General features: G+C 44.1%; 1 protein-coding gene across 7 annotated transcripts in view; it reads left to right on the top strand.

Annotated features, from left to right (window-relative positions):
• SH3PXD2A (SH3 and PX domains 2A) overlaps positions 1–17,506 on the top strand; it is a 252,560-nt gene that overhangs the window by 202,286 nt on the left and 32,768 nt on the right. For 5 of the 7 annotated variants that reach the window (XM_040564090.1, XM_040564091.1, XM_040564094.1 and 2 more), the window contains 2 exons: positions 10,809–10,922; positions 15,467–15,550. In XM_040564090.1, coding sequence (XP_040420024.1) covers positions 10,809–10,922; positions 15,467–15,550 — 198 coding nt within the window. The remainder of the gene's footprint in view (positions 1–10,808; positions 10,923–15,466; positions 15,551–17,506) is intronic. The other 2 variants (XM_040564093.1, XM_040564095.1) reach the window with 1 other exon arrangement.

Genomic DNA, 17,506 nt, shown 5'->3' with positions numbered 1-17,506 from the left:
AGCCTGGAAAAACCCTTCCGAAAATACTGAACTGGGTTTGTAATCTCTTCTGGGGAGTGTCGGTGATACTGCCTGCCCATGTATGTCCTTGCTCAATACAGTGCGGTTCATTAACTGGCAGCCTGCTAGCTCCCCGGCTGCTCTTGTAGCCTGCTATTCATCACTCGGGTGCTCATTTCCGAAGCTGTCATTTCCTGCTGCCTTGTGCAGGCAGCTCTTTGAGGCACAGCTCCTGGGGTCACTGCAGAAACATGGCTTGAATGGAGCTCAGGAGAAAAGCAACGAAGCAGTGTCAGAGGGAGAGCAGAGCATTCAGTTGGGCTTACATCAGTATTCACGATAACGTACCATCTGGGCTGCAGTCTTGCCAGAGCTAGTTAATGAATAGAGCTGGACTAGGAGTTGTATTTGGAAAGCAGAGCCTCAAGGAATGGCCAGGATACGGAAATGGCCATTTTTGTGCTGGTTGTCTGAGCGCCGCAGAGCAGTGCTGCTCCGCACACTGAGCTGGGCACCAGGAGGCTGAAGTGTCTTGTTCCTCTAGCAGGAGGAGCTTTGCAGCTCAAAAGCATCCCACAGAAGCTGTTTGTGAAAGGCCGGGTCTTTAATCTGGTGACTCAGCTGTGCTTCAGGCTGAGCTCATGTCATTGTTCGCCTGCTCTGTCCCCTGACTTCTGCTGGTTATAGTACAGCCTTTGTTTCTTGCTTCGAGCTCTTGTCCAGTACTGCTCTGTTCTGTCCTGAGGTTACTCGAGTCCCTCTCAGAGGCGGCTGCTGTATTTTTGACTGAAATATGGGATTCCTGTGTGATTTTTGACTCTAGCACCTGGAGTGCTGCTTTATACTGTTAGGATCACTCCTAGTCCACGGAGTCTCTTTTTTTTCCTCAATCTGTGTGGTTTTGAGGATTTCCCAGTAAGCAACTGACACCACATTCTCTGTGGACTTCAGAGAGAGAAATTAAAACAAAAGCGACTTTTGTCAGTCTGTGTAGGATGTAAATATTGGCTATTCTCTGCTGCCTATGAAGGCTGTTTCCTATCAGCTGGGTTTGGGGGTCTGTAGCTTTTTTAACTGCTAGGAAGTAATTTGTAATCTTTGGACAAGATTACTCTGAGGCCCATTTGAAAGCTTATTCATGTTTTCCTAGAGGAAAGCTTGGACACAAGATGTGTTTGCTCTAAGATTAAGTCCTGTGAATGTAAAGGAAATTACTTGTGAGTTTGACTGTTGCACCCTGTTGGCTGACCCCAGCAAACACGCAACCCCACAGCTCGTAATGACCAGGGGAGTCTCCGTTGGCTCCTGGGGCTGAGATGCTCCTGCCCCCTGGGGTGGAAGGCCATCTGTTTGCATACCTTTCCTGTAAGCAGTTGTTTGTGGCTTTGGAAAATGTGCTGCAGGAGGTGGCGGCGCTGGCGTAGCCTCTCTGAAGCCAGCGGGTTGCTTGTCTGCTGCCCCGGGCTGGGTTTGGCCACTGGGTTCTTGTCCTACGCTGTGCTGCAGTCTTCCTCTATTCATACCCCAGCAAACCGGCTTGTAGTTGGGGTCTTTTGTAAGTCACTGAAGTCACTGATTTCTATAAACATTGAGTCTATGGTATCACTTTGGCAGGTTCATTGAACCCCCCACTCAGATCTATAAAGTAGACATCCGCCTTAAGTGGTGGGCTGCTGAAGAGGAGATGGGAGACCAGGCTTTAAGGAGGGTGAGGGGGGACTTATTGCTTAGCTTTCCTACTTTAGCTAGATTTTCCTAACGGTAAAAACCCTAAAGGAGATGAAGGACAAAAGTCCTTTTGGAAGTAGAAGATGAAGTTCTCTGGGCTGTACTCAATGAGCAGCAAGGAAAGTGCCCCATGAACTTGAATGGTCAGGGAAGCTGTACTGAAGGCCGTAGGCAGCAGTTGGTATCCTCACTGGTCAAGTTTGGGGACCTGAGGAAGTATAAGAACTAAAAATTGGTGTCTAGGGAAGAAGAGAGGAGGGCACTACCCAGTACCACTTGATGCCTGTACAAACTTAATGCACAGCTTTTTATACTGGCTGTTAAGTCTGTGTGCCCTCTAGCAATCTTACCTGGCCTTGTGGTTACTAAAATCACGATTTCATTGTTGAGGGGCACATTTCTCTCACTTTCCAAGACAAAAGAAGATTGGGGGAGAAGGAATAAGAGAAAACTAATATGTAGTGCAACCAGAACTGGAGGTCAGGCAGGAAATCTTGTCTTCAGGCAGATCAGATGGCAAAAGGAACACCTGTGTTAAGTAAATAAGTGTTTTCTGGAATACCTGGGCTGGTTCTGCGGGTCGCATGGCAAGAGCAGGCTGGCCAGTACTCCAGTACAAGCTGGTAGCCTTTTGAAAGCCATTTGCTTATGGTGGATCTCGTTCTATTCAATTCCTGTACAGCACTCAGCTTTCACAGGCTAACAGCTGCAGCCAGGCTGCTTCTACAATACAGTATGCCCACCAAAAGATAGCTTTGTTCCTTGTCATGATTGATGAGATATTTCCTCTGAGTAAAACGCTCCTCTCTTAGTTCCTTTTGTTCCTGTAACAAACCAAGTCTGTGAGCCACAAACTCATTGGATTATGTGGAATGCAGCTCGAGTTGCAGTTTCACCATTAGGTGTTTGTGAAACTAAGTAAAGCAGGAAGAGAGAGATTACGTTAAATTTCTTTTCAGAAGGCGTTAGTGTGTCTGAAGATGCTGACTGCCTGTACAACCTGCTGGCTGCTTCACTGCTCTGTGCGTCTCCTGGTCTCGGTGGGCTGGGATGCTGGCCGACACCGTGGGCATACTGGTTGTGTGCTTCTTTGCAGTAGGCCGTGGGCAGGTTTAGGAAGTGGTGTTTTTTTCTCCTTTTGTGTTGGAGAGCCCAGGGTGCTTGATGCTTTAGGGGAAGCTGGTGACATGAAGCTTGATGGGACCTTGTCTGGGATTTACAGGTAACGTCTAAGACTTTTCCATAGCTGTTAATGTAATAGGTAGCGCATTTATTTCCTTGCTTTAAGGACACAACTGGTGTAGTTCGTACTGGATTATACGATGGCCTTGTGGATGTATATGCCAATTCCTGAGAACGTGTTTGGCAGATTCCTTCATTCCAGCTGTGTCAATACACAAGCTTGAGGTCTTCTTTAAAAAAAAAAAAAAAAACAGGGAGGGGAAGCCCCTGGGTAACTATTGGGCCATAACAAATAGCTGCAGATCCAGGACATGGGGAGTTTATAACATTATCAGAACACAAAGATAAACTGTGCGCTTTACACATCTGTGCGCACATAAATTCACAAATATAATCAGAGATGAGTAAGTGTTTTTCCAAATGTGCCCCTCTGAAAGACATGTCGTCTACCAACTTAGAAGATTTGAGCAAATACAATAATGTGGTATTTCCTAGTTGTCTAATACTCTAAATATCCATCGTCTCTACTAGTGATGTAACCCATAAAGTATTAGAGCTGAATTGTGTATTATCCAGTTCTTGCTTTTCCCATGAACTTTTCCCATGTTCTAAACACTTCTGTTTTTCCAGAAGTATGAGGAAAAGCAGTTTCAATCCCAACAGAAGAGTAGGGTGATAAGTATTTGAATGCAGAGGTCAGGATGTGAGTTTCCACATCTATACGTGTATTTGTGCATATAATGTGATGTGAAAGCAATCCAGGCAAGCTAGATGTTTAAGCCAAAATCTGAGACATGCTTTGGGACTCTGTATTGAGCACTTCTGTACACACCTAGTCAGCTCAGCTACTCTTGGTCCAGGAAAAAAACTTATGTGGCAATAATAACTGGGATATGCAGTTCACACATGGTGTGCCCTCCATGCCAGCCAGCTCTGCAGCCAAAGGAGCTGGAGTACAACAGCAAAACGGGAGAGATGCTAAAGGCACAGCTGGGAAGCCTCCATCCACCAGCCCCACGTGGTTAGTATTAGAGGTGGAGGAAGGTGACGGTGGAAGGATAGGACAGCAAATCCATAACCACACAGACCTGAAGCAACAAGTCGCCTTAATAGCCAGGCATCGCAGGGAAAAACTTTCATTGTAGCAGCACCCAAACTTCAGGATTCACATTTTTTTTTCTCCTTGAGCTTGCCTGCAAACACATAAAGCAATGCTTCTATTCCCTGTGCTGCTGCTGAGCCCTAAGCATTAGCTGTTACTATCAACTCTTGGTGGAGAACATCAAACCCTGGTCTCAGCTCATGGCCTTTTGTTCCAACTTTTAGCTCCACAAGGCAATGTGCTGTTCTGCTAATGGCCAAAAAGTGATATCAGCAGAGTCCAGCCTTCCAGGAGTCCCCACCTTCTGCTCCACATATCCTCCCTCACCTCAGGAAGCTCTCTTAAATATTGTTTCCATCACCAAATTAAGCAAAAACTTCTGCAGCCTTTACTCTGAAAACAAAACTCCTCTTTTAGACCCTCCCAAAGAGGGAGAAGACAGAGGTGTTCCCAGTGGTGCTCCACATGTGCTCTGGCCGCTTCAGAACACTGTCAGCCGCTCTTAAGCTGGGGTTCCTGTTATGTTCTTGCAGGGTCTCCTGTAAAAGCTAGCTGAATGCTGAAGCAAGCCACAGGGGTGTGCAGCCTCTTTCTTTAGTCCTGGGTGTGCTGACTCTTTGCGAAATCATAGAAATATTATTCCGCTTAATCTCTAAGTGTGGCTTGTGAGGCAGAACGTAGGCTGTGACCTGACTTCTATACCCGTCACTGTGGGCAGCAGTTGGGTGTGTGGTTTCTAATCCATGAACCATCAGATGTTGTGGCGTATTCAGTACCAGGAGCAAGATGTTTGCTTGGTACATTTCAAATCCCAGTTGGATTCTTTTCTTTGAGAAGAGAGGAAGGAAGCTTTAAAAGTAATAGTAATAAAAATAGTAATACTAGAGTTGCTATGTTTGTAGTTTATCATTCATCTTTCAGTGGTATGATAGAAAATCTATTTCATGACCCGTATAGATGTAGCAATTCCCCCAGCAGCTGGCATGTTTCCTCCCATGCTGGGCTACCAGGAAAGGAATGACAAGCTCTTTTCTCCTTTCTCTCACATAAGAAATCTAGCAGCTCTGCTGCCCCACCGCAGTGCTGTGGGGCTCTTAAGATATTTCATCAGCAAACTTGAAAATTTCTTGGAGATGAGCTGGTGAGGTTTTCTGTCTTTGTTTCCTCCTAAAGCTGTATCTAGAGTGCAACCACAGTAGTTGCAAGCAAGGTTACAACCTTTGTACACTTGACTCATTTCACAGCCATTGAGGTTTGCAACGCTTAGCAGAATGAAGCTCCCGATAGGAAGTGTGATTGCCCCTAGGAACGTGCGGGCACCGTGCAGCTAGCAGGTAGCTCTAGGGTAGCCCTAGGACTTGAAGGAAGGATCACAACATGCGGTTGAGCTGAAATCCTAACATGTGGCCCACTCTGGTCTGGGTATAGCACATAAAAAGGCCGTGAATCTGTGCTGTGAATCTTCATTGTGTTCAAGTGGGTTGTCTGGCACAAACACTTTCTTCCTCTAGCACATAGTTGTTGGAGCCCTGTTTCCATCTTTAAAGCGAGACAAGCATTGCTTCATGGCTGAGTGGTGGCTGCAGCACAGCCTACAGCGCATGCAGGCTGGGAAATGCGTTTAAAGATAAAAGCTGCCTTTAATATTTCACCAACTTTAATAATTCATCCAGAGATGACGGCCTCAGTCCGCCATGCGTTGACTCATGCACAGACCTCTGTACCCCAAACTGTGGTCAGGTCTGTGCTAGGAAGACCTCTTGCATGTTATCTCCATGTTTAAGACAAAGATGCCTTTTTCTGTGAATTGTGAGGATAACATGCTCAGAAATCAGACACTGGCCTTCATACAAGTTCAATGCTATCAATCCAGCACCTTTGCCAAGTACGCGACTGAAGCAGCCTTGTACAGAGCAGAGCCAGCACGTACGCTGGTAGCGTCTAACAGTGTACGGACACTGCTGTAAAATTTTAGGCAGTGGATGTGAGAACTTTCCTACTGCAAAAAATCTCTTGCTATATGCTGCTTCTGCTACCTTTGCCTTTCTGCTTCTACGTATTCTTTGGAGGTCTGTCCAAGGTGATTATGACCGACTTCCCTGTGTGCATCAAATATACGTGTACTGTGTGGGAAGTAAGAGCTCCGGAGGGGAGGAAAAAGCAAGTACCTTCACCTGCACTGCAATGCTCTCACACTTGAGCTGTTCTTTAAAGAAGCAGATAGCATCTCTGAAAGAAAATGGTCAACTGTCGGCACAAAAATGTCTGTGGGCCATGTTTTGAGGAGACCTGATAGTATCTAATACTCTTCTGCAGGACAGCTCAAGTTGTAGGCACTATATTTTGAAATTTCTTATTGGAAGTCAGAAGGACTTAAAAAGGAACAGCTCTCTGATGTGCAAGGAGTACACATCAAATGTACCAGACTACTGCTCGAGTGGGGTTTTTCCAAGGCTCTTGAGAGGTGGAGTGTTTGTTTAAGTATTTGTTTAGAAGAATGTGTAGTCCACTCATGCAGGAGAGATTCCCATTCCCTTTTTACAGCATTTCTGTCCTTGTTTACTTTGGTTAAGCTGAAAGTTGGCAATAAAAATCTACAAAGAACTTAATGGCTGAGGGGAGAGCTAGAGATCAATGCTCAGCATGTTCGTGCTGTTAACAACAAAAACAAGGGATTTGTAGCATCTTCTAAGCTACTTTTGTTCAAGTCGCTAATTTTCCTGTATGTGTGGAGAAACGGGCAATGCTGAAGCTTAGATGAGTGAGGGTCAACACAAACAAAACTTGTACAAAATGCAGCCCTTTGATTGTTTAGTAGTTTCCCAGGGGGTGGGAAACCTTTTTGGAAGGAGGACTGGCAATACAGTTAAATGCAGAAATATGATTTATAGAACCAATTTTTTGGTCACATTCTCAAACGTGATCAGTCTGTTCCACAATCATCAGCTAACCATGAGCGTGCATTTGTGTGGCATGTGGAACCTTTCATCTCTCACTAACCGATGTAGGTCCATGCCAAAATTTCTGAGTCTAGATGGACCCTGTGAGCGTAGAAACATCTTGTCTGTTGCAGCTAAAGATGCTGACATGCCAGCCAAACAGTCAATGCATGTGGGGAGAACGTTGCATGCCTACAAATCCATATTCCTGGATTAGTATTAAGGCAGGATTTGGCGTAATGCAGCAAAGCCTGAGCTGAGCTTGGTCTGGGTGCAGCAGCTACAATTCCCCCTATGTCTTCTGAGGCTGAAACTCCCTTTAAATCCTCCTCAGGCATGAGGGCTGGGTAACGCTTTCAGTCTAGACATCCGTGCCACATCAGCTTTAGAGTTGTGTTTTGGTGTCTGAGAGCTAGGGGCATCTGTAAGAGTTAACTTGAGCTGCAAATCACTGCCTAATTTTTACAGATGGTGTGAGTGCAAGAGCGAACCTCAGACTGGCTTGGCAGCGTACAGAGATAACTTTACATAATTCCATGCAGATGTTGCTGCAGAATGGTTTTAATAATGAATTGTGAAGTCAAGCTAAAATCCAGCGTAGAGGGAGAACTCAAAATAAATGTGATGTTTTGTTCTGTTTCAAAAGCAAGTTTTCTAACAATGTTCCTGTGAGGCTGCAATGGTTTGGGAGAGATGGCAGGGGAGGGACAAACAGTAGTTTGCTCCGTTACAGCCCTGACTTTCTGCAAACAAAGGCTGATCTGGCTAATTTGTCTGCATGAGCTCTTTGAGCTCACTAAACGGATAAATAGAATAAACGAATAAATAGAAAGGTGGCATTGGTGGGGCCAAATGACAGCTGTCCTAATATTTCCAGTGAGGTGGTAGTGCAGAGCAACTACTTCGTTATCAGCTGCCAGACAGTAACTTTCTGCAGATTGCTGCTGTCATGCACAACCTGCCCTGCGGCACTTACCTGCATGTCAGCCGCTTTCTGTCAAGTCTCAGTTCTTGTAATTTCCTTTCTGTAGGGTTATGGCTTAGATGTGCCATCATAATTTGGATTTTATGCCTCATAAGGAGTAAGTTGCCTTGGCAGTGCCTGCTTGGCCACTCCAAGACCTTGCGTGTCTTGCCTGTGAGCATCCATTTGGACTATTTCTGTTGGGAGTGCTGCTGGAAGTTCCTCACTCTTCTCAATTGTTCAGCCTATTTAAGTAAAACGTTGGCTTTGTTTTGCTTTTGTTCTGTTTTTCCTGTGAATGGGAATTTGTATTCCTGCATTAAAACTTTTCTTCTCCCCTTTCAAGCTTCTTGACGGAGTTTCAATGTGGAGCTTTTCTCTGAACCTGGGTGCACGCTGCTGATTTCTCATTAGCTGCATGGGTTTCTTGTCTGTCTTTACCCTTGTATATAGTATATAAAGGAAATATTTAGAAAGAAATAACTTTCACGAGTTCAGTGGCAAACAGCTTTCCCCTTAGAGACGCTTTGAAGAATCAAAGCTGCTTGAAACCTTACTTAGTGCTGCACACTGTCTGCACCCTGCAAAGGACTTGGTTGAGTTACTTGACAGTATAACCTAAAATCGTGACTTGACCTCTGGCATGTGGCAGCATGTTCATGAGGTCAGCCAAGTCGCTGGGTTTCCCTGCTGAGGCCTTCCAGGGGCTGGGAATGGCAGCAGGGAGGCACAGCGGTGGGGAGGCAGGCATATGCATGCCCAGGTGTGGGGGCTAAGGCTCGCTTTTTAACAGGGAGCCCTGTTTGGTTGGATGAGGGCTCAGCTACACTGTGGGCCCAAATGCAGAGCCTTCAGCTCAGCTCTGAGGCAACAGAGCATCTCTGTCAGCCCAGCCAGAGGAGCTGTATTGCGAAATGGTCTAGCACTGGGCTGGCGTCAAGGCTGTGAGCTCCAGCTTTCCAACGACTGTTTTACCATGGCTTGAGTTTGGCCCAAGTGCACATTTTAAGTGTAGGCAAGACCTTTTTGTGCAATTGTATTTAATTTCTTTCTGAGGAAGAGTTTATATAAACAATTCCAGTCTAATTGGTATCAGCTGAAAGCCAGCTTCTGACATTTTGTGCTTAATTATAAGTGTATGTTAAGCTGTGTTTGCTACCCACGTTGATATGTTACTGGTAAAATGAGGAACAACCGTGAAGATGCATTTTTGAATCAGTCTGGCAGATTCCAGTGTTCACTGCTGGGGCTTCGTGGCAGGAGAATCCACCTCCTGCTGAGGAGGAATAACTAAATTTAAACTTTCCAACCATGAGCCTTGTGAAGCAAAGTTTCCAACCCTCTGCTGGGCCAGAAAATGGCAAGCCATGTCTGAGCTTGGAGAGTAAATAAATAGAGCTACCTAGCAGCTGTGCTGCTCAGGAGTGAGGGGGTTTGTTCCTTGGGGCACATTGTCTCCCTGCTGCAGGCTCCTGCAAGGAAAATGAGGATTTATAACTCCTATCCTCTGGTAGAATCTTCTGTGACAAGTTTTGGAACAAACATGGGTGATTTTTAATGCAGGCATTGTTTCAGATGATTTCTTTTTTTCTTTGAAGTTGCACATTGCATGGCCATGGAGCCCAGCAGAGTCTCCCTTCCCCTTACTGGACCCAGGGCTGTGGCTCCTCGCTGCAGGAGGGCTGCGTGGCCATCACACGAGTCTGTGCTTTGTCACAAACGAAATAAGTCTGTGCCCCATCTATTTGCAAACCAAGCTGGCTTGTCTCTGCCTTAGCTCATCACAGGCGGGTTCAGGTTCCTGTGAAATTTCTTGGTTTTATGATAGCCATTAAAGTCTGTAAACTGTTCTGAAGCGCTTGTACAGAAATAACTGTTTTCTCAGCTCCCTTTGGGCAGGCTCTAAAACTAGTGTTGAACAATAGCTCGCGCTCTCCTGACGAATCAACTTGCATTTTGGGGGGAAAGACTGGGAGATGATATAAAACAATGGGAATGTTTTAACTGCTTAGCTTTTTATGGTCCTGTATCTTAACCCTGACCTCACCTGACTGGAGCAGAATCTAGATGTGCTCAGAACCTAGAGCTGCAGGCTCCTGGACGAGCAACTCTGTCAAACTCAGGGGAAGATTCAATAAATCAATGCAGCCAAGCAAAAAAAAGGGATGAGGATAGTTGTGACTAGGATGCATTTAATCAAAAGATGGCTCACCTAAAACCTTATTCATCCATCCATATATGTGACCTAAAGGTTGTCTCAGCAGAGTTGGTGATCACTTCATGTTTTTTTAGACAATAATAGAAACATGGAGGTTCAGGTGGGAAGGTAAATAAACTGGTCCTTATAGCCTGAAGTCATGTTTCGGTTGCCTTTTTCTCTTATTTCTGTTATGTGCAGAACTTTCTTGGGCACTGAATGCTGGTCATAATCGTTGAACACTGGCCATGGAGATAAGTGTGCTAGGAGTGTTTGTGTCCTATTCTGAAATTTGTGCTCTTCTACTGAAGTCTTTCCTACTTCCATCGTTTGACTTCTGAGACCTCAAACATGGATTTGTGCTAGCAAAGTATTTCAATTCTGTAGATGTACGTGCTGTGAGACTTGCTTTCAGAAACTCAGTTGGAGAACTCAAATCAGAGTTGTTATGGATAGATTTCAGATTTTAAAATAAACTGTTTGCTCCATTACAACCTTTTTTTTTACATGTGGCCTGCCTGTGTACTCATCAGGCACTTCGAGAATATCTGATAGAAACGGCCTCTTTCTAGGAGACTGCAGAGTAACTCAAACCTGCACCAAAGCTTCTGACTCTGTGCTTGCTTCTCAGTAGCATCCCACTATTCTTGTTCCTCTTACTGTTTACTGAGCAACTTCTCTTGCTTCTTTTTGTAGGCTGGTGGTTTGTGAGCACTGCAGAGGAGCAGGGCTGGGTCCCTGCTACATACCTGGAATCTCAAAATGGAACCAGAGATGACTCTGACATCAACACATCCAAGACTGGGGAAGGTATGGAAAGCTTTTTGTTGTCAAGGGGAAACTGATATTCACTTGCTGTATGCTTTTCCACCAGTAGGAAAAGAGCAACTTTGAAAACTTACTGACACTCATGGCTGCTAATCCACTGTAGTAATCTCTTATGCTTTTTTGAATCAGTAAAAAACTGTCGAAGATGAAATTAGAATGAAGTGCCATGCCTGCAGTTCTTTTGTGACTGTCTTGGACTGTCATTGTGTTTAAAAAATAAAATAAAATAATAATAATAAAAAAACAATGAAATGATGCCCATCTTAATACCCTTAGAGGATAAAAAAAAAAAGTGCAAGTCCATGCAGCATGTTTTGGTAGAGGTTGTAGACTATTGGGGTCTGTCAAAGGAAAGACTTTGCGTGGCTTGTCTGCAGAAATTATATAAGTGAGAGCTTTTAATGGGAAGAATATGCTTTTTGGAGCCACAGGTGATTAAAAGGAGTGAGATTTAACTTCAATGGTGGCTTCTCAGTACATTTTTTTTAAATTAATCCTTAAAACTAGTTTAAGTGCTGCTTGCTGTGGTCTGTGATTGTGTGGAAAGGCAACTTTATTTGGTGTGGTCTTACTCTGTTAACAACTCAAGTGCCATTTGTCATGTATATGTATCCAGCTGTGCTGTTTTTTTGGCTAAAGATGCTTAATTTGGGTTCCAGAAATGGAATAGTGCAACCTCACATGTTCCCCTGTTCCATTATGAAAGACTAACCACATCTTAATGGACTTCTCATGTAGCAACTGTGTACAAAGGACACTTTTATTATCATTTGCTTCATTCTAATGAATCTCTAGCTAAATTTGTAGGTGCTTTTGACATGACACTTACGTAAAACGTATGTGGAAACTCAACTGACCTTTCCTTAGCATAGAGGAAGGAGGTTTAGAGATGTCAGGATGACAGTCTGCCCATTAAGATAGCAAACAGGCAAAATGTTACTTTGCTGGGCCTCAAGGGTGATGTCTGTGGCTTATTGAAATCTTTGGCTCTAACTCATTTTTCCCTGCTCAAAGCTACCCATATCCTGGTTCACTTAAGGTTTAGAGACTGTAGACTGGCAGGCAGGGAACCAATCTGGTGTGATGCAACATCCTAGCAGACGCAGTAAAGTTTCCCTGTTAGTATAGAACAAAAAACTTGCTGCTCTTTTCTGAAAGAGTTGAAGAATGCTTTGTCTGTTGATCTGTAGCTGCCTCCCTCTTCCTGACTCTTAAATATGAAGCATGCTTGACAGCCTTATTGCTTAAACTGCTTTCATTTCAAGCTCTCCTCCTCCTTTCATGTTGCCCTCTGGAGTGTACTCTGCAGAGGATTGTTGCTCCATGGCAATCTGTCCTGGGTAATGGAAAATCCATCAAATGCTCCTTATCTTCTTCCTCTTGGTCCTCTTTAATCCACTACATTGCTCTCCTCAGCTATGGTCAGCAGTCACATTCCCTGCCTTACTGCAAATCCAGATATGCTGAAACCTGACACTGTTCTTCCCTTCTTGTTCAGATCCATCCCAGTGACAAATCTAATTGCATTACCTCTGCAGCTGCTTTGATGTGCCCCAGCTTTCCCTTGCTTTTCAGTAACTTTGTTCTATGTTATTAACCACATAAGCTGAGGCTCCTTTTGTTCTTTTTCTCCCTCTTTCTTTCCCAAGTAAAGATGTTTAACTTGAGCTATTCTCCTCGCCATATAGTGGAATGGCCTCACAATAGTTATTAGTAGGAAAGAAAGACTTCCATAAGAGAGAAAGGAAAAACTCAGTTCACTCTCTTAATGAAGATAAGTGTGTAAAACCAAACATTTACACAGACGATTTGCCCACTCTCTCTCAGTAGGCAGGAGAAGGGGACTCTAATGTAACTGAGGAGGATGGCACTTTGACTGGATTAAGTGCCCTAGTCCCTGCATGTAGAGTACATACTATTTTCAAAATTAATTCTGTAGATGTAGACTTCCTGCATCTATGGCATCTGTACTGTCTGTTTGAAGGGTAGACACTACTGTAGGGAACTTTCTGTATCGGCCTCTTGGCCTTCTCCATTTTCAGGGGGCCTAGAACAAGTCCACAAGCCAGGCAGACTCAGAGGTCCTCTCTGTGGTGGCAGATCCTTGTAGAGATTAAGGAGGTGCTGAGTGTAAGGTGTTAATAATACTGCCCCTACATAGTACTAATAATTCTGTGCGTCTCTAGTTTCTTCACTGAGACACAAACGTGTTTCCTCCCTGTGTTTGAGCCTGCACAACATCTTTCCTCAGGATGAGGGTAGATGGTCAGCTGCTACCTGGGCCTGTGTTTGGAGTAACAGCCTCTTATGGAGCTTGGAAAACACTCAGAAAGCAATCTACAGAAACTTGTGTAGCCACAGGAGCTGTTAAAGTAAACATCTTAAAATGATCCCTTAAAAGGTTTAGACACTTCTTGATAAATAACCTTTCTGGTGACTAACTAAGGGATGGCCACCAAAGCCCAAGTCTGGGATCGAATGGCAAGATTCAGTATTGCTGAAGATGAAAAACTGACTCATAAAAATGTGGTTGAAGTATAAAAGGCTTATTACTAGGGATAGCCTACAACTGTTGTGTAAAGAACACAGTGGTGGATCTGTGTGACCCTCTGTGGGAGACCGGGAGATCCCAGATGGCTGAATCCTCTACTCAGCTCCACTCTGTGAGCAAGGAGCTGTGGGTGACTGACCTCTGACACGAGTTTCTCCCCTTTCCACAGCCCTCCCCTTTCACAAACCTGTTAGATCAATGTCCTTAATCTCCTCGCTTCTTGGACAGAAACCTCCTAACACAGTCACGTTCTGTATCAGCGTTACTGTGAATTCAGCTATAGCTTCTCTCTCTGCTATAATCTGTATGTCTCCTAAAATGTCTTGTGTTGCCTCTCATGTAGCGTGTGTCTAACTGGCAGTCTAACATCATGTGGATTTGGAGAAAGCTACCAGGTTAAGCCAATGTGAAAGAAAAACACTACCAGGAAGGACTGAAGACAGCTACTCATTTGTGCCACTGTGGGCTTCCAAGAGGATTACTAAGTCCCTTTAGCCAAAACCACAGTGATCTATGTACTTAAAATCCATCTCCCCAGAAACTTCATGGTTCTTCTCTGCTTTGATCCACATGGGATCAAAGCAGAGAAGTACAGAATATCACTAGCTAGACATTGTTAAACACCACTCACAGCACCTCTACTTAGGGCGGCTAGGGAAGGTTTAGGCCTTACAGCAAAGGAGAAATTTGTGGAGAGAGTTGAGTGCAGGAATTTGCGCTAAGCCTCAATAGCTGTGAAGGGGGGGGAAAAAAAGGGCATCAGCTGCTTTTTGGGGGAAGTTATTAACGCTTGTTCAACTAATCCTTCCCCTGATCAAAACATTTTGCTGTTCCTAGTTGTCTCTAGAGCGTAGTTCTAGAAGACCATGAGTATGAGGGCATATTCCCAAAATGACCGCAGAGTCAAGCGATTATTAATGAGATAATGAGTTCATGAACAGCTTTCTCAGCATCACTAGGAAAATGGTTGTGGTTGTGCCCTAGAGATAGCTGAAGTGTAATATTTTGCATTACTCTTGTCAGCACCAAGCATACTTGTAGTTGCCAAACTAGAGTGGAAGCCCTTACATGGGAAAACGAAAGTGTTTGTCTGTGTTTGTGCCAGTCCAATGGTTCCTGTGTTGTTCACATCTCCACAACCAGAAGAAGGAGCTGAAGTATAGTTCCATGTATGCAATCTGGAAAACAAGTGGTGTCCTCTGTGCACAGCTGTTCTCACAACACCATTTCCATAAGTGTTTTGTCTTTGTTTATATTTTAAGCATAAATTATTGTTTGAGTGTGGAACTAATTCTCAGTTCTGCCTTGTTAACTTCTTGAGCTTGCTCAATAACAGCAAGGTTAGATTTTTTTGTTATTTTTTCTTAATCATTACGTTAGAAGTTTATGTCTAGATCATGAGTGTTATCTGTGGTAGTGCTTGAGTTGCATGTTGCAAGCAAGGAGACATCAGACACTTTCCAGCTGGGTGCAGTTCCTGAGTGCTGTTACAAATGAACTCACATATCGGAAGCTACCTTTTTTTCCTTTTTTTTTTTTGTAATAATTTATTTAGAGAAGGTTAGAGCCCTGTTGGGTTTGATTATTGTATGCAATGGAGTGAATTCTCCAAAGACCCTGTAGCCTAACAAGGAGATACGACTGCAGTGATGTTGATCTGTCCTGACACTGCAGCCACCTTGGACACATTTTCCTTTGTTGTGTAGCTTGCTTTGGGTCTGTGTGTGGTTTTTTATTTTTTAAAGAAAACTAATATCAAGGGTGGCAATTTGTGACTGTTCTAGGTGGCTTATGTTGCTCAGGCTCAAGAAGCTAACTTGTTTAACTGTACTATATAAACTAAACCAAAGTTTCTGCATCCCATCTAACCTGTTCTGCTAACAAGACCAGTGTTTGTAAATGCCATATTTTGTTTTTATTCCTCACCCTCCCATCATTTTTTTTCTTTTATGTTTCCATCCATGTTCCAAACTAGTTTCTAAGCGACGCAAGGCTCACCTGAGGCGCCTGGACCGGCGATGGACGCTGGGCGGGATAGTCAACAGGCAGCAGAGTCGAGGTGAATGAATAGCTTCCTATGGCACTGGCCCCTAAGGGCACACCAAAAAACATGCTGCTGTGCACTGGGGTGGTGCAGCTGGTGTCCTTGGTCTGCGTCTTTGGTACTCTGCTAGAGAGAGGCCAGAGCTCCAGAGTTCAGATGTGGATTTCATATGCGATGGCTTGAGGGTGTCTTGGATCCATGGTTAGGCACCCCAAGAGCTGGAGGCTAATAACCAAGTGTAATTCTGCAGTCTGACTGTGCAGCTTGGGGAAGCTCACATCTGTTGTGTTTTAACTTTGGACACATCTGTACTCGTACTTACTGATGTAGGAAAGACTAAGTGATACTTTCAGGGCTATTAAAATAAGAAGAATGCCAAAGAGTCATGGTCAGAGATGTGCTGAGATGGAAAAGCGCTTGATGTGGAAAGATGAGAATCATTCCACTTGGTCTCCTTTCTTCCCTGCAATAAGTGCTTGGTACTAAAGGCAGACTTCTCTAGAAGTTTTGGGAGCTTTTGATGTCAGTCCTAGTTGTTTAAAATATCACTACTAGCAACATGTCTTTAGCTTTGCTTGTCTTCCAGTGAACATAGGAGGGGAAAAAAACAACCCCACCACCTTATGTTTTGAAGCGGCCTTTGGGTAAAGTCTGAGTAATCTTCCAAACAAAATGTTTCTCTAGTGCATGCAACTCATCTTTCCCAGAGTAAAAGTATCCCTTTGTTCTCTTTCCCCCTTCCTTGCAGGATCATCCAGGTGTGGTATCCTTTGTACTTTATAAAGGGGGAAAAAAATCACTCGTACCTTTTGTGTAAGCTTTACATAATCTTAGTGAGGGGGGTGCATCCAGATACAAGCAAAAGAGAAACTTACTAGTTGAGGGAAAAGGTTCCTTTCCTAGTAAGGAGAGAATGTATTTTTAAAGTTTCAGATTTATCTTATCCTGGGTTTGGTGGCAGGTGTGTGTGCAGACCCATGCAGGTGTCAAGCAAGGTATGAATTGGGTGACATTTTGCCTATACTTCAAAGTATCATTGAGGGATTCAAACTAACAAGAGGGGTGTAGCTATTGTACCTTCAACCTGTAGCAGCCAATACTACCTTCAGAAGACACGGTCTTGCTTCTTAGTCACCAAATATACCCTGAAGGCACCAAAAACAAACAAAAAAAAATAAGCACACATGCTGTCTTGTGAGGAAAAACAACTTATGTTTATTTCTGTTCCTAAAGAATTTGGCAGCTACTTTTTTTTGCATGTCAAAATCTGGCAAATACTTCCTGACAATTTAACTGGGAGAATTTGGGGGAATCAGTTTCCTAAACTCTTTGTTTACCAGTTTAAATAAATACATTCTTTCCTATTCATACCATATTACAAAAAAAGTCCATAAAATATCAAGACTACAGGGTCGGTCCTGTCACATAGTGGATTGGTATGACTTGAGGATCTAAGTTCCAGTCCCAACTTTTCCCTCTTATGCCCATCATCTGCATGTGTGTCTTCTCCAGACCTGCCCTCTGGTTGGTGTCAGTGTCTTCCCTGGCAGCCTTCCACACCACAGGCTCACACAGTCTCTTCCATCCCTGCCTTTGTCTTGCTTGGTAAAAGTTTTTCCTTTTAGGCCAAGCAGTGCTGGGTTTCTGAGTGTGGGAGTGTGTGCTTTATCTCCAGCTAGAACTTGGCACAACCTGCAGCATTTCAAGGGTTGGGGCATCCTCCAAGGAGGAGTTGTTGCTATGAGCTCTTTCCAAGGCGTTTCAGCCCCAGCTAGCCAGGTTAGAGAGAGCTAAGGTGTTCAGTGTCATCTGAAATAGTAGGTTAGGGAGCTCTTACAGGAGCAGGTTGGGAAGTAAGAGATTTGAGCTTGAGGGCAGGTTGGAGGCAGTATGCATCTGGCATAGCTGCAGCCTGTACAGACATTACTCCTTCCAAACTGCTATTGTAGAAAGTATGAGTCTCTTTGGGTG

This window comes from Cygnus olor, chromosome 7, assembly GCF_009769625.2.
Source record: "Cygnus olor isolate bCygOlo1 chromosome 7, bCygOlo1.pri.v2, whole genome shotgun sequence".
NCBI lineage: Eukaryota > Metazoa > Chordata > Aves > Anseriformes > Anatidae > Cygnus > Cygnus olor.
Note: the sequence above shows the minus strand (reverse complement) of the source record. Positions and strands in the feature narration are given on the sequence as shown.